General features: G+C 45.1%; 1 protein-coding gene across 3 annotated transcripts in view; it reads right to left on the minus strand.

Annotated features, from left to right (window-relative positions):
- Positions 1-831: 831 nt before the first annotated feature.
- MVK (mevalonate kinase) overlaps positions 832-17,974 on the minus strand; it is a 171,635-nt gene continuing 154,492 nt past the window's right edge. For all 3 annotated transcript variants that reach the window (XM_078667359.1, XM_078667360.1, XM_078667361.1), the window contains 2 exons: positions 17,267-17,420; positions 832-3,918 (listed from right to left, as the gene is read on the minus strand). In XM_078667359.1, coding sequence (XP_078523485.1) covers positions 3,767-3,918; positions 17,267-17,420 — 306 coding nt within the window. In that variant the 3' untranslated portion in view covers positions 832-3,766. The remainder of the gene's footprint in view (positions 3,919-17,266; positions 17,421-17,974) is intronic.

The raw sequence follows: 17,974 nt of genomic DNA on the forward strand, positions 1-17,974 counted from the left end.
CTTCTGATCCCATGCAAAGTCTAGCCTGACTGCCTTCATCTGTCTGAACCTTGTCATACTGCACCCATGCCATTCCTTGAAATTCAGATGCAGCACTGTGGATTAATGGCATGTACCCAAAGGGGCTAAGGAAGGGAATTCTAAGTTAGGATTGCTGCATATATCGAGGACCATATGACCCAAGCAGCATTGGCATTTGCCCCACTACCAACTAACCCTCGATATTAGGGGTTCCCAGGTCCGAAACCTGGAGTTGGAAAAACATCTTTGTAGCAAGCTGGAACTGTTTTCTGTCTCTTGGTGTTGCTCCTCGGTGGCAGTTGGTCCTCTCAGGGCCCTCAGAAACTCTCATTAGCAGTCAATTGATACCATGTGTCTTCGCCACTTCCCAGAGCTCCTTCAAGGAGCAATGTTCTTCTTGTGTGGCCAGCCCTTCCATAGCCCCGTGTCCGTGCTTGGGTGCCATGCTTATAAGGGAAACCTAGTTCGACAGTGCCCCTGCTACTGTGCCATATCTCCACCCCTGGTCCTCAATTGCTGACCGTACTGAGGATTGACTAACCCCTCTCACCAGGACTCGCTATGTACCCTCAAAGAGGGCAAAATGGGAGCTTAAGCTGCAGGTTACCAAAACTATCCTGTGCGCGCTCCATTCCCGGCTCATTTACACCCCTGTTGTCTTAATGTGTAAATCCCTCGTCCGTGATTGCACAAACAAGGGGAGGGTAACACCTACCCATCAAACGCAGCACGTCGCTTGATAGTGAAATTTAAATAAACGTTTAGCATCTGTTAAGCGCATACGCAGTGGCACCAGGGAATAGCGGGTGGTCATCAGCATCATAATCTTTATTTGATTCTCAAGAAACAATAAAAGAGATGCATAAAATTCATACGGACAATTAAGAGTTAATAAATAATTGACATCCAATTCTAGCCATGTGGTTGTCTGCAAAGGTACAACATCTTTTTAAAAGAACTAAAACTTTCCAACTTAAAAGTTAGAGTGCCAACTCAACCCAACATTAACAACCCTTTCTCTATACAATTAATCTATTTCCATTGAAAGTATTTACAGAAAAATCAGGAATGCTGTAGAGACTAAGAAGAAGTCCAATCACAAGGAGAAACAAGATTTCCATTGGTGAGCACCCCCATAAAAGCACCACATTCTACGCACAGTCCCATCGCAAACGATGTTTCCCATTTGGTCAGCTCCAGGGTAAGCTAAAAAGTTGGATCTGGTGATGCCAAAGTAATCAAGTAATTTTTCACAGACATTATAGCACACACTCGTTCCAGACGCTGATTTAGGCTCTACTCCCTGAAACAGTTCTTCACTAGGGATTTATCTGATTTATTTATAGTAAGCGGTGCTAAAAAAAAAAAAAACATTGCGTAAACCTACATCATTAAAAGACTTAAGAACGTAATTCAGGCAAGGGATAGGGAAACATTTTTCAAGCTGGAGGCGGGCTAAAAATACTTCCCTGTTAAAACTAGCCTTGGTGTTGGTCCATATGCTAACCCACAAAAGCAGCGGGCCAACCTAATTATAGCAGAAATATAAGGCAAATTTAACTCGGGGTGCCTAATAAAATGTGAACTTGAGGGCAGGAGATTAAGGAGTCTTCTACAGATGTGATTTTGTTCAATCTGTAGAGCTGCTGGGTTTAGGTTACCCCAGATCTTGGCACCATACACAGCTGCAGGGATACACTGATGGTTATATATTTTTATAAAAGGTGCGGCAGAGCCCTTAAAAGTTGAGAAAGAGAGATTTAGGATGGTCCCGGCTGCCCTGCTCAGTTTCATACGGGAAATATTAAGCTGTGCCACCCGAGTGATGAGTAACCCCAAGAATTTACTCACACTACTCATAGATCTATCTTTAAATCTTAACAAGGCCACATTTTTCTTCTCTGGCCCGACACCGTAATGTGAGATTTCCCAAAGTTAGCCAATAAATCTAAACAGCCCATAAACGAGAGGTGGTTCAAATACTGCTAGCTACCTCGCATCCCACATAACTACTCCTGGGCATTGACATCACCCATTACCTGGCCACCTATTTTTTGGTTACTCTACACAAGACCTTTGCACAGGGCAGATTCAGGCCTGGAGAGATTATTGATTTATCCAGACCTAAAGGATGTTAAGTCGACACCGGGACTCGAAAACATGGAGCCGCCGGACTGGCCTCCAATCCGCTCCTGCCTCCGGTGCGACTCATTCTAATTGAGCTCAAACTTATTCCGCTTCCTGATCAACAACAATAGGCATTCCTGAGTTAGAGCGAAGGGTGCTTTCATGGATGCCCGGTAGAGACTGGATCAATGAACTGATGGATCAATTCATGCAATAAGTTATTAGAAGAAAAGAACAAAGATAATGGAATGCGAGACCAGCTGAGGCTTAAATACACAGTGGACTGGACATGTAAAGAAGGTCACTGGCTGCCTCTCTGGGTTTAAGCACTGAGACAAGGTGGGCAGGAAAGCAGACGGAGAGGAAGAGAATACAAAAGTGACAGCAGAGACCATAATCATGTCCACATCACTTCTTCACAAAGTGTAAGTGGACTTTATCAGGTCACTCTACTATCACGTACACTGGCCTTTATTAAGTTATTTCCCCTCATATCCTGCTCATGGACAGGTCACGAAACCCATTGGATTTAGTGAAACTGTTCCACTAGCACCTATCCTCCCTGTATTTAAACTTAGACTCAGCCACCTTAAATCTAAAACATAAAATGGCAACAAATAAAATCATGAAACAATTCAGATTTGTTTTTTTTAAGAGAAATATTATGTTTTTCGTTTTTTGTCTTCATTTTTCTTTATTGTGGTTGGAGGACACTCAGTATTGTATTCTCTCCAAGCATAGCTCACATTTTGTGGTTCTTCTTAGTGGGCGCTTCTTCAAAGAGGTCATGCCAACAATTCAGTTTTTTACAGTACTGGTAACTTTCCACCCATTCACTTTGTTGTTTAGTATGAAAAGGCTATTTAGTGTTTAGTTTATTTTTTTCATGCCAAATTATGGCAGCATTAGGGATAAACTTGATAACTGTCAAAAGTGCTGTTTTTGCTTTCAGCTTCTAATCCTGGCCATTACACTACCCTGACTTCATCCTGTCCCAGTACCTCCTTGTACTCAAGCTTCACTTGCCCACTTTAGCCCCTTCTATTTGGGACTTCATCAGGTCAGTTTACCTATTGGTCTTCAATTCCTCCCCCACACCCGAATTGTTCATTGTTCTTCTTTGCACTGCTTTGAGCTGGTACGTAAAGCAACCGAAGCACTGGCTCACTACACATACATTTACTGTATCAGCAGGGTGCTTCCCGTACTGTGCACACAACGAAGAAATGAAGAAAAATATTGTAGTTTGTAAAGAATAAGTTAGCAAACTTCAGCAGCAGAATTCACTGTCCTCCTCATTATTGTGTCCACTCAGTCACTCATTTGTGCTACAAATGCTGGAGCTTCTCCCTGAGACCACCGGCTGTGGTAAAATGGCAGTAAAGTGACAATTGTTGTGCCCAAGTACTAATAAGGTCGCACTCTTATGAATCCAAGATCTCCTGTTAGGGTCGGCTTTCCAAGACTACTTATGTGCCTTAACTTGACCCGCTCTATCTTCTACATTCACAGAGAGAATTCCCCCGAAGATGCAGGGTGTTCAGGCAATCTTGAAGCGGCTTTGGCACAAGCGTTTCCATGCAACACTTAGAAAAGGATTTCAGTTCATTAAGATCTTTCATAGACCCTCGAACACCTGCCGCACGTCTGCCTTCAAGGAGGACGAGGTGTGCAGCAAGACTCCCGGACCACCAATATTTGTTTCCCAGCATTCAAATCCACAGCTTTTCAAGTCTTGCTTGGCTGCTTCCACCACTGATGAATCGGTGTCTGAGGAAAGAAAGAGAGTAGATGAATGTATACCCATTGCGCGTATAACATTTACTAAAGAAAGTATGCCAGGATATACCTGACATACCTAAGATTGCTAAAGACAGGAGTTCAACCTATTTAATTTGTTAAAGACAGTTGATCAGCAGATAACATTTCTTCAAAAACAAAAGCTCAGCATATATCCTTTGCAAAGGAGAGTAACTCAGCCTATAACCTTTGCTAAAGGCTGTAGCTCAACATACACCCTTTGCTAAAGGCTGCAGATCAGCATATATTGTAAGAAATTGGGTTATTGGTTGAAGTGGGTGAGAACCTACTTCAAATAATAATCATAATCCTTATCAGGGTGAACCACAAAAGCCACAAAATATTCCTGTGCTTAACTATCCGGTAGCTAGGCACAAACTCAGTCAGCCTTAACTTAGAGGAAATGTGTAAAGTAATTATGTAGTGCTCAAACATCAGTAAAACCGGAGTCATGAGTTTTAATGAGTTTTTGATGCTTCCTCAGGACACACAAAAAAACGTAGTTCAGGCTCTAATTACATCCAGACTGGACTACGGAAATGTCCTTTACTTAGGCGCATGTACGGAAGTAACTTGTAAATTGCAGATGGTGCAGAACATGGCGGTCAGGCTTCTCTGCAAACTCCCTTATAAATCTTCTACATCTCTGTACTTGAAGAACCTTCACTGGCTTCGCATTGAGTGCCGTACAAAGTTTAAGGCCTTATGCTTTATGTACAAATTCCACACTGGCAAGGCTCCACTTTATCTTAGAAATCTAGTTCACCAATACTGTCCCTCTCGTGTTCTTTGTTCCTCCAACCAGCACAAGTTTCAGGTACCCAGGATTAAACGGGCAAGAATGGGCGGTCGTTCCTTTGCTTACTTGGCACCCTCCATCTGGAATTCCCTTCCCTTCTCCTGCGCACTGAACCTACTTACCTTAAATTCCGCAAGGACTTAAAGACCTGGTTGTTTAATCAATAGGCTATTCTTTTATCTTACGAGTCTTAAACTTTGCCTGCTTTCTTTACCCTCATCCTGTTCTTAGCGCCGGGAAACCTACACGTAGCTGCGTGCTTTATAAGCTCAATTATAATAATAATAGTAATAATAATAATGTTAGATGAAAATAGCATTAAAAATTTTTAAACACCAACTGTTAGTATGTTGTTGTGCTGGACTGAGACAAAGTCACAAGTTTAAGCTGACATCGGAGCACGGGCTGGATGGATTAGTTACTTACCTGTAATCCTAGTTCTCTTCCAGGGGTATCCTCATCAAAGTCATAAGCATTAGAATATTCCCGCCCATGCGCGGGACCCCGGAAACAATATATTATATGTGCCCCACATATATTATAGACATATATATAAATATATATATATATATATATATAAAAATAAGCAATTGCAGCCAAATAAACAATAGAGCTGGAATATGCAGTGAAGAATTTCCACAATACAGTGAATTCTGTATTAGAAACATGGGAAACAACACCAATGCTTGTTTAGAAACTGTTTTAATGTACAGAAAACAGTAGAAATTCTCATAACACACTGTAAGCATATACAGCTCCCAGGCTGCATTGCAAAATCCCAGTCTAAAAAGACTGAAAAGCTAACCTGTAGCTGAATGCACTAAAACTGACGCTGTGCCTTTAAGGCACCTCTGCCCCTAGCTTCCCATCATGCCTCAGGGGTTACAGTTAGGTCAGTTGTTCTTTTCGGAGACTGAAAACCAAACCATGGTAATAACAGGTTAAAAAACATCTCCTATTAAATAAACAAAGTCCTTTGCCCGGGGAGGCGGGAGGGTTGCTTATGACTTTGATGAGGATACCCCTGGAAGAGAACTAGGATTACAGGTAAGTAACTAATCCTTCTCTTCCAGGGGATCCTCATCAATAGTCATAAGCATTAGAATAGAGTAGCGAGCCTCACCTCATCCCTGCGGGCAAAGGAATCAACAGATAACATTTATATCCGTAGGCCCAAAAATAGGCCTTTTTCTACCCAAATAGGTTTCTCAAGGAGGCTTGCCCTACTTGAGAATCCGCTCTGGAATCAGACTCTAGGCAATAATGCCTTGTAAAGGTATGGACTGATTTCCATGTCGCAGCCTTGCATATTTCTGACATAGGAATGTCATGCAAAAAAGCTATTGTGGCTGCTTTCCCTCTAGTGGAATGAGCTTTGGGTGATTGCAACAAAGGTTTGCCAGCCAGCTGGTATGCTAGTTTGATACAAGAGACAATCCATCTGGAGATGGATCTTTTGGCTGCTGCAAACCCGGACCTCATTGCACCATAATTGACAAAGAGTTGGTCTGTCTTTCTGGTGTCCTTTGTTCTTTCTAGGTAAAACTTTAGCACCCGTTTAAGATCTAACGAGTGCAACGACCTCTCAGCTGGGGTCGATGGATTAGGAAAGAACGAAGGAAGGGTAATCGTTTGATTTATATGAAAATCCGATACCACTTTTGGAAGAAAAGAAGGGTGAGCCCTCATTACTACTCTGTTGTGGTGAAACACAGTGTAAGGTTCCTTGGTGCAGAGTGCTTGAATCTCGCTAACCCTGCGCGCAGAGGTTATTGCCACCAAGAAGGCCGCCTTCCAAGTGAGATGCTGCAAGGAGGCCTTGTGTATAGGCTCAAACGGTGTAGACATCAGTCTGGAGAGAACCAGGTTCAACTCCCAGGGAGGAGAAGGATTTCTCACAGGTGGATAGACCTTCTTTAATCCCTGAAGGAAATCTTTCACCACCGGGACCTGAAAAAACGATGTTTGTGTAGGTGATTTTCTGTACGCTACTATGGCAGATAGATGAACCCTAATAGAAGCGTATTTCAACCCTGATGTCGCTAAGTATAGGAGGTATGGTAGGACTACCTCTTCTTGCCCTTTGGTGGGATAAAAGCCATGGTCCTTACACCAAATGAAAAATCTTTTCCACTTGAACGCATAAGACGTCTTTGTGGAAGGTCTCTTCGCCTCTCTTAAAATATTCATACATTCCGGAGGCAGATTTAAGTGTCCATATTGCAAGACCTCAGGAGCCATGCAGTCAGGTTCAGCGACTGGAGGTTGGGATGCAGGATCCTCCCGTCCATTTTGCTCAGCAGGTCTGGCTTGCACGGCAGCCGTCTGTGTGGACACCGCGACAGATGTAACAGATCTGGATACCACCATTGTCGCGGCCAATCCGGAGCAATTAGGATCATGTCCATGCTCGATCTGATGAGCTTGGCCACCACCTTCGGAATCAGTGCCAGAGGGGGAAAAGCATAAGCGAACATTCCTGTCCACTCCAGCAGGAGAGCGTTCCCTTGCGTCCCTGGCCGGTGGAACCTGGACGCGAAGGCGTGGCATTTGGCGTTTTCGTCGTCCGCAAATAAGTCTATGTCTGGACGACCCCAGCAACGGAAGAGTTCTTCGACCACTTCGTCGTTTAGCACCCAGTCTGGCTGATCTTCGAAGTGCCTGCTGAGTGCGTCTGCTTTTGTGTTTAACTCGCCTGGAAGGTGTACTGCCACCACCGACAGTCCCCGAGCCAGAAGCCAGTGCCAGATCGCCTGGGCTTCCAGAGACAGAGGGCGAGATCGAGTTCCTCCCTGCTTGTTCAGATAGAACATAGTTGTAGTGTTGTCCGTCTGAACCAGGACTTTGTCCGTTGTTATTGCTGGAAGGAACGCCTTGAGCGCCAGATGAACCGCTCGAAGTTCCAGCATGTTGATGTGGTATGTCTGAAGGTTGGTCGACCAGCGACCCTGAATCTGAAGATGACCCATGTGAGCACCCCAGCCTTCTAGAGATGCGTCCGTTACCACAGACAGAGAAGGCAGAGGTTGCTGAAAAGGGACTCCCTGCAGGACATTCCGAGGGCGAGTCCACCACTGTATTGAGGTCAGCGCTGCTTGAGACAGGATGATTCGATCCTCCCAATCTCCAGACGCTTGGTCCCACTGATCCTCCACAGACTCTTGAAGAGGCCGCATTCTCAACCTGGCGTTCGGTATTAGGAAGATGCAGGACGCCATGGAGCCCAACAGAGACGCTACGTCTCGCACCTTTGGACGAGGAATCTGAAGTAACTTTTTGCATTTTTGTCCCATGGAAGAAAGTCTCTCTTGCGAAGGAAACGCTCTTCCTAACTTTGTGTCTAGAACTGCTCCCAGATAGTGGATAGTTTGTGTGGGCTGCAGGATCGATTTTTCTGAGTTTACATGGAGGCCGCCTGTGTAGCTGTTGGAGACACAGGTGACAGTCTTTGGTGGCTTGCCGAGGCGACGGACTCTTCAGGAGCCAGTCGTCTAGATATGGGTACACAAAGAGACCTTTTTTGTGTAGACACGCCGCTACCACTGCCATGCACTTGGTGAAGACCCTTGGTGCGGATTTGAGTCCGAAAGGGAGCACTTTGAACTGGTAATGCCTGGACCCTACCAGGAACCTCAAGTACTTTCGATGACCTGGTGTAATAGGAATGTGGAAGTACGCGTCTTGTAAATCCACCGAACACATCCAATCTCCGATCTGTAGATGAGGACATATTTGGTGGAGTGCCAACATGCGAAACTTCTCTTTGACCACCACTTTGTTGAGGAGTCGAAGATCCAAAATTGGTCTGAATTTGCCTTCTTGGTCCTTTTTGGGAACAAGGAAATATCTTGAGTACACTCCTTTCCCCCTTTGGGAGAGGGGTACCACTTCGATTGCGTTTTTCTTTAAGAGGACGCTCACCTCCTTTTTGAGGAGCTCCAGATGGTACGAGCGAGACTTTTTTTGGAGGAGCCGGTTGTGGTTTCTTCCTGAAACGTAGCGCATATCCATTGCGCAGTATATTCAGCACCCACCGATCTTTCGTGATGCTGACCCACTCTGCCAGATGTTGTGCAGCACTTCCTCCCACTGGAGTGGGTAACGGCGACAGAGGAAGCCACTGCTCAGGCCTTGCCTCCTCTAGGTGTGGTAGAGGATTGATTATGTCCGCCTCTACCTCTGCTTGACCTTCCTCCTCTGTATTGTGGCTTTCCTTGCGGCTTGTTTTGAGACCATTGAGGGGTTTGAACCCTCTGTTGGCCTCCCCGGTTCTTGTTGGTCTTGAAGCGTCGTTTGAACGGTGCTTTCTGTTTCTCCAGACCTACTGCCTTTACTGTGTCTAACTCGGTCTTCATCCGGGCCATTTCCTGATCGGCATGCTCCCCGAAGAGTGAAGATCCGGAAAAAGGCAGATTGAGTATGCGCTGCTGGGCATCTGGCTTGAGCCCAGTTAAACGCAGCCAAGAGGATCTCCTCGCACATACTCCATGTGAGTAGTTATGTCCAGCTAGAAGGGCGTTATCTGCTGATGAACTAATCATTTGGTTTGCCACCAAACAGCCCTCCGTCACGGTCTCCTCAAAGTCCTTCTGGTCCTCCTTGGGCAATTTCTCTTTGAATCGATCCATGGAGTCCCATAGGGCTCTATCGTACCTTCCCAGAAGGGCTGATGCACTAGAGACTTTTAGGGATGAAGCTGCTGTGTTGCACACCTTGCGTCCCCAAGAATCTTGCGTCTTGCTGTCTTTGTCAGGAGGAACTGACGAAGAAGGAGCGACCGTGTGATTCTTCCTAGCTGAGGCTACAATAACTGAGTCCGCTGCAGGCTCACCTTTAACGAAGATAGGATCTGAGTCAGCCGGCCTATATTTTTTCTGGATACGTGCCGGAACTGCTCTGATCGTTGCTGGCGTGAGGAAAACCTCTTTGATTGGGTCCATTATTCCTGGGACTAATGGAAGCAACGGCCGTGCATATGATTTGTGATGAAGAGTCTCAAAAATCACAGTAGTGGACACCTCTGGAGTGGTCATTTCTATATTCAGCTTGTAAGCACCCCTTTGCAAAACGTCCAAATACGTGTTGACGTCGTCCAGAGGGGAAGCTCTTGAGCGAGGGCTGTCTGCCAGCGTCGGAGAGTAGTCCCCTTTAGAAGATCTAGGCGAAGCTGGAGGAGAGGATGAAGGAGTTCTTCTTCTCCTGTGGTGAGAATGCTCCTTCCTCACCGGAGATCTCCTAGGTCGTTCCTCCCTTCGAGGAGAACGTGATACCCTCTGATGTATTGGAGATCTCGATCTCACATCTCGTACCTCCTTTCTCGGTGTTCGAGATTTGGGTTGCTCCCTCCTTGGTGATCGGGAGACCCTAGGGGCATGTGACCTGTCCACTCTTCTCTCTCGTGAGCGTGATCGCTCTGTCTCTTCTGCTTGCTGAAGAGGAGACCTGTGGATTGGACTCAAGTACCTTTGAAGTCTCTCTGGTGCCTTAGAATCCTTCCAATTACTCAAAGGAGCGTACCATCTTGGCGAAAGTCTTATATGTGAAGTGTAACCCCGATGGGGATTCTTCTGAACCGGACTCCTACTCCTCGAAGATGACCCGGTTGACCCCGAGGCACTTGAGGAGGAATGGAGCGAAGCAGATTGTGTCACCAGGACTGTCGAAGGCACTGAAGGTGATCTCCGTCTCACCGGTGTTGGAGGACGTCTCAAAAGCCTTTCCCTCGACGTCGAACGCCTCTGTGGCGTCGACGGGGCGATAACTTTCGGCGTTGAATGCCTCGACGATGATCTGTGGTCCCTCGACGTCGATCGGTGATGATGTGCCGACGACAGAGTCATCTCCTTCGACGTCGAACGGCGTTGTCCTGCCGTCGACGGAGGTCTCGACGTCGACCGGCGTTGTCCTGCCGTCGACGGAGGTCTCGACGTCGAACGGCCTAGTCCTGCCGTCGACGGAGGTCTCGACGCCGAACGGTCTAGTCCTGCCGTCGACGGAGCTCTCGACGTCGGCCGACGTTGATCTGTCGGCGACGGAGATGTCATCGACCTGGCATGTGGCGACGGCGGAGGATCGGACATCCTCGACGACGAGCGCCGACGTGCCTTAGATGATCCCTTCCTCGACGACGATCGTCCGAGGGGGCTCTTGCTCCTCGACGCCGAGCGCCTCCGTGGAGACGTCGACGGAGGTGTTACACTCTTCGAAGCCTGTCGACGTAGAGACGACGGCGAGTGTGATCTGTCTCTCGACGCCGACCGTCGCCTGGTTGACGGCGGCGGAGTTGACTCATGTCTTGAAGCCGAACCTCTCGTCGACGGCGATCTCGTGGCTTCTCTCGACGCCGATCGTCGCCTAGTTGACGACGGCGGAGCTTTCCTCGACGACGGCGAACCTCTTTTCGACGACGATTTCCTCATCGACGCCGATCTCGACGCCGACTGAGCTTTTTCTCTTGAACTGTCCATCAGATGTCGTTTTTTCAGCGCCGAGCCCGGTGCTGAGGTTGATGGACGTTCTGACTTGCCTTTGGAGGGAGTTCTGGGTCTCTTTGAACTCTTTCTCTCCGCAGATCTTCCTCTCATGGATTTCTGAGCCAGACTATAGAGTCTGTTCCTCTCTCTGTCTTTAAGTGTTCTGTCAGACAGCTTTTTACAATGAGAACAGTCTTTAGGATCATGATCCTCTGGCAAGCATAAAATACAGACCTCATGAGAGTCTGTTTTTGCCTTCTTGTGGCCACAAGAAGGGCAATCATCAAAAAGTGAGGGCATCCTGAAAGGAAAAACCTCACAAAAAATTGACTGCTAAGCAGTTATTTACTTGACTATGATGTGAAAAGTCAAAGTAAATCAAAAAAAATTGTTCTTTAGAAGATTTTCTGACTGAAAAAGGCAGAAAAGTGTGGAGCTGTGTATCCAGGGTCCTTCCTGAAGGAGCCGGAAAGAACAACTGACCTAACTGTAACCCCTGAGGCATGATGGGAAGCTAGGGGCAGAGGTGCCTTAAAGGCACAGCGTCAGTTTTAGTGCATTCAGCTACAGGTTAGCTTTTCAGTCTTTTTAGACTGGGATTTTGCAATGCAGCCTGGGAGCTGTATATGCTTACAGTGTGTTATGAGAATTTCTACTGTTTTCTGTACATTAAAACAGTTTCTAAACAAGCATTGGTGTTGTTTCTCATGTTTCTAATACAGAATTCACTGTATTGTGGAAATTCTTCACTGCATATTCCAGCTCTATTGTTTATTTGGCTGCAATTGCTTATTTTTATATATATATATATTTATATATATGTCTATAATATATGTGGGGCACATATAATATATTGTTTCCGGGGTCCCGCGCATGGGCGGGAATATTCTAATGCTTATGACTATTGATGAGGATCCCCTGGAAGAGAAACAGGACATTGCTCATCACACTACGGGTTTTACCTTCTGACTTTGGTGCAGGGTCTGCACGGAGCTATTATGCAGAGCTCACATTGCTCAGTGTTTTTTCGGCGAGTCAAGAGTTGCTTGGTGCAGCTCTATAACTTGCTCTGCGTCGCTCTGCATTAGATCCGGTGAGACTTTTAGTCAACATCTACGTGGAGTAGCTCTGCGTCAGATCCGATAAAGCCTTCTGGAAAGAGCTGCATGATTCTGCAGGGCTCCGTGTAGTGCTGCGTTGGGTCTGGAGAAGCTTTCAGTCCAGCCAAGGGTCCAGGACCTTGAGGACAGCACTTGTGGGTCAGGACTCACTCCTAAAGATGCCAGTAAAGGAGACCAGGTCAGGTCCAGTTGGGTCTGGTCAGCTGGAAAGCAGGAAAGGCCTCTTGAAGCTTGCTGTGTCGCTGAAGTTCAAACAGGAGACCAGAAAACTGAACCACAGAGTCACTTCTGGGGTGCTGGATTCACTGCAAGCAGGTCCAGTCTTCTTTCTTTAGACAGCAGGTCAGTCCTTCTGAATCTTTTCCAGGTTCAGAAGTGTTCTGATTTCAGGCTCACGTTATGCCACTTTTCTACCCAGTGCCTGTGAGTGGGTGACATTCCCTTTGTCTAACCTTCAAAATGGTTCTAGTCACTTCATCTCTTTACCTTGGGTTTGGCTACAGTCTGTCTGTCTAGCGAAGCAAAGGGCAGGCAGGATTAGGAGTGAGTTGCATCTGCCAATGACATTTTAGGCTTCTTCTGAAGTCAGGAAGAGCTGAATGCAGTCCCTTGGCTACCCTATAAAGTGAATTTAGGTCAGGGGCACAGGCCCTCCCCAGCCATCTTGTCAGTTAGACCCTCACCTCTCCACATCCAGGCCCTTTGTCTACAGTCTGGGGGAATGCACATCATACCACTGCCATTAACAGTCCAGTGACCCTGCACTGACAGAAGGGCACATTTGGCATAGGCTGGAAAATGACAACTTTCTAAAAGTGACTTGACCGTTAGGTTGGATTTTGATATCCTATTCCAATGAGTATCTGAATAATTTTTTTTAGCTAGTCTCAAACGGATGTTTTGCATTATATATTATAATGAATAAAGTACCATACCGTGCATTATAAGTATATTGCAAGTCACTGAGGAGTTCCATAACCAAAAAGAAGAATGAGGCCAAGTTCTTTGTAATGTGAAGGAATTCAGAGGTTGTTAGACCGGTCAGCCTTAGTGTGGTCTTCCCCCCAACATTTTGCCTACCTTCTACATAGTTTCTGACCTCGGATTTGCTGGCCTTAGGACTCTGCACACTTTACCAATGCTAACCAGAGCTAAAGTGCTTGTGCTCTCTCCTGGTAAACATGATAATATTGGCTTACACCCAACTGGCATATTTAATTTACTTATAAGTCCCTAGTAAAGTTGTAATACATGTACGAAGGGCCTGTAAACTAAATGCTGCTAGTGGGCCTGCACTACTGATTGTGCTACCCACTTAAGTCGCCTTTAAACCGGTCTCTGGCCTGCCACTGCACAGCCTGTGTGTGCAGTTTAAACTGCCATTTCGATCTGGCAATATAAACTTTTTGCCAGGCCCAAACCTTCCTTCTCAATACATACGTCACCCTTAGGGTAGGCCCTGGACAGCCAAGAGGGCTGGGTGCAATATATTTAAAAAGTAGGATATCTACTTTTATGTTTCACACAACCGGATAGTGAAAAACTTTTAAATTGTTTTTTAACTGCTGCATGGCTAATCATTCTCATAGGATAACATTGGAGTTGCCTTGTTATATTTTATAAGTGTAATTTCCAAATGGAAAGAGATAACCAGGCCATGTTTGGAGAATCTGGGTTCACAATTTAAAATCCTAACTCATGGTGAAGTTGGATTTTAGATTGCACTGCTGAAAATGCCACTTTTAGAAAGGTTGGCATTTTCTTGACGTAGCCATTTAGTGCCCGACTCCGGTCACATGACTGGGCGTAGCCGACAGTTGCTTTGTGTATTCCTTCCAGACAGCCACACACAATTGGGAGCTTAGGTGTGCCTGAATGAGTCATTACTGGCAGGATGGGAGGGCGTGGAGAGCTGTGCACAGCCCCACTTACACCTGAATAGGATGAGTCCTGCTTCCACACAAAGGGCTGCATATCCCCTGCAATTAGTCTGGAGCTAGAGCCAGTAAGACAGAATGCCAAGAGACTTCAAAGGAAAACCTGTAGAAGCTCCTTCCCCACTTCAAAGGCACAAATAGGTGAAAAGGAAGGACCTCAAACACCAACTCTTGAGTACACTCCTGGACCTGTGATTACTCTGCCAGGAAGAAGGACTGCTGTGCTGATGAATGCCCCTCTGCTGGACTCTTGCCTTGCTATGCTGACCTACTGCCTGCTGCCCTCTTACATGATTGAGAAGGACTAGACATGCATCTCTGGAACCCAGAGTGACTCAGAGGGCTGGTTGGTTGGCCTCCTAATCTGAGGCCTTGGGGGCATAAAAGGCTTCCAACAATTTTGCATCTGGACTCTGCCATCTGTGAGTCCACCTTGCCAAGCAGTACCACCCCACTTCTGAACCCTTGGAAGGGGGCTTAAGGTGCTTTGCCAGCTACTGTGGTTCCAGCGTAACCGATGCATATCCAATATTGCATGGCAGAACCAATGCATCTACGCTACTGCGTGAATTGGACTTACGCAAAGATTCATCGCTGCTGCAGCCCGCATTGCCTTTGAACCGTTGCTGCAAATTGCAGCCTCGATGCAGGCTCTCGCATCTCTCGTCGATCGTAGCCTTTGTGATGACGCCAGACTCCGTAACGCTGTTTCACAGTTCCTCAGTACAGATGCATCGCCACGACTGTGCGATGCACTCCTGACTCCCAACTTTGCATCGCAAGCCCTTGTCGACGGGATACGCGACGTTGATGCAACAGGACTTCGCAGCACAGCCTCACTGCATCTTGGTACTAACTAATCGCTTCGGCTGCGCCACTCATCTTCTATGCAAATCCTCGCAATGCTTCACAAACCAGCAATAAAGGTATTGGTCCCTGTAGCCAACCCATGCTCCATTGTAGTCGGCCTGAACTTGTTACTTTGTCCAGGTCCACGTGATCAGATATCTTCAGTTGGAGCATTCCCCTTTTGGTGCTATTTTTATTCAATTCTTTAAGATTGAATATCTTTGGTTCTACTGATCAGATTTTTGTTGCTTTGGTCGTTTTATAGTTATTAAAACGACTCTATTTTCCTAGCTCTGTTGTGAGGCTCTTATTTTCGAGTGTTTTTACTGTGTTACTGTTTGAAGTATCACAGAAATACTTTACACATTGCCTAGGAGTGTTGACTGACTGCTCTGTGCCAAGCTATCCAAGGGTTGAGCATAGATTAATGTAGGGCTTGCTTGTGACTTCACTCTGAAATTAATTGTGGTTGCTGCTTGTAAAATGTTTCACCCCCACACCCTCCAAACCAGTAACCCAATTTCTTACTGAGTTGTAGAAAGATGCTGATAGAGTCTGACCTTAAGCCTGCAGTTCAGCATATATTCTATATAGTATTTGCTACAGACAGTAGCTCAGTATTATCATTTGTTTGAAATAGCAGTTTGGCATACACCATTTGCTGAAGGTTGGGCAGTTCAAATTAGCAATGAGGTTAATAAGTAAAACTAGTTGTCGGAGTATGTTACATCTGATCAATATTCTTGAACGGATATTCCAGGTGGCCTCTGATACGCTTCCGTAACGTCTAATTCATTATGTTTTCTGTTATTTTAACTTGCATTTTACAATTCAATGCAAATAGCTTTGGGAAGAAGAATATTAGTTAAATTGAAAATTATGTCTTAGTGCCTGTTTATTACAAGTTTCACCTTAAATATGCATTCCATTAAAAAGAAAGACCACATTTCAAGGTGAAAATGCATGTTTCCTCAGCAGTTGCAGTAAATTATTTCTAGCAAGTGACATAAAGGAGAAATATGCAGGTAACCACATAATCCATGAACAGTCCTGCGTATTTTGGGAATCGCCAAAAGGTCTGAAACCTACACAAATCGTGAGAAGACATTTGTTAAGTGCAGATTTCTGACTAATGTTCGGTGAGAATCATGCCGTCAAAATACTCCAGTACATTAAGTTGTCCTGATCCTCTTGCATACAGTTCTGTGTCAAGAAAGGGAACTTAAAACTCAAATTTGAAACGGTCACACTTAATTGATCTGTAATCTATCAATGTGGCCTGTTCCAATGGTTTCCATTCACAAACGGGTTATATGGAAGCCCCTCTGTGCAGAGCACCAGGGCTGATTGCACCCTTTTCTATGATACTTGAGTTCCCTTCACTTTGCTCCACAGATCTTGCTCAAAATTCCTTTCTTTCAGCTGAAGATGTTTTATAGTATAAAGGTCCAATATTATGGACCTCCCTCCCGCCCAATTTGAGCTATGACGATTTATTGAAATGTACTTAAAAACTTATGACCTGGATATTAAATACCAAATTCAATAACAGGAAGCAGCAATCCTCTTCTTAGGGAGCATCTAGTCAATTACCAGTATTTGTTTTGCTCTCCCTCTTCCACAACACAGAGAGACCCCTCTTCTTGGGATGCAAGTGCTCCAGAAAAGAATTAGTAACATAACCGTATGTTCACTGCATGTAATTAGTGGTATCAACTTCATGTGTGGTGCATACTAGGCTTCTCAGACTCACGTTTTCAATATTGTACAAAATATTGTTCATTTAAAATCTTCTTCAGTAATGAACTAATTTTCCATCAATATGTACAACCATGACATACAAGTTTATTATGGTTCAACTACATATTTTCACCATAACACATAACTTTAGGAAAACACATAATACAGGATTACATCTTAGCCTTTTCCGAATAGAAATTGCAGATGAAACTTCCCAATGTCTCTGCAAATTAAGCAAATTCAGTAGTATCTATACATTTCTAGTCATTTTGTGTTAAATTGCTAAAATCGACTGAAAAAAGATTTCAATTAATATTTATAAATGTATTAGTCAAGAAAACAGACACTGTTTGACCTAGCTGCTTAATAAGGCTTAATATCAAAAGAAAACCATCTTACGTGGTCTGAGTAAAGTAATGCCGCAGCCACCACCTCCAGCACCGGTCAGTTTACTGTGGAGCCCATGAGAAGCAGTCACTTCGCACAGTCGGTCTAAGGAAGGGTGCCCGACGCCTAGCACATTCAAGTGATGCTGGTTTATATCAAATAGCTCCTAAAAACATAGTGTTGGATCTTAGTAAATGTAATTTGTAAATATAGTTTATTCAAGATATACATATACACACACACACACACACACATATATATTGATATATGAATGAAAACAGCACATAAAAGTCACATAAAAGTCTTAAGATTTACAATACACCCAAAACGTTTTAGGTCCATTATTCATAGTTCCAGATCATATGGTTTTTCGTATATTTAAAGTTTTGTAAGCCAGAACAAGGATTTTCATTGCTCCAAGCAAAACGAAGGTCGTTTTCAAGCATATTTTCAGTAATATGGCGCCACCAACCAGTCGAACCTTAAGGCCTTTCTTCGTCTTATGGAATCTCGAGCTTGGTCGATGTGTTTAAGTTTCACCATTCTCTAGTGGGTGTTGTACTTTTGGTACGAGTAAACTTTAAAAGAGCTAATCCGTGAGTAAAGTCACACTTGGTCTCAATTCCAGTCAGATATTGGAACAGGGACGTTCGTGATACAGCACTGGGGAACAGTAACTGGGGTCACTATCTAGTCCCCATGTACATATTATGAGTCATC

The sequence above is a fragment of the Lissotriton helveticus genome, chromosome 11 (assembly GCF_964261635.1).
Source record: "Lissotriton helveticus chromosome 11, aLisHel1.1, whole genome shotgun sequence".
In the NCBI taxonomy this organism is placed as follows: domain Eukaryota; kingdom Metazoa; phylum Chordata; class Amphibia; order Caudata; family Salamandridae; genus Lissotriton; species Lissotriton helveticus.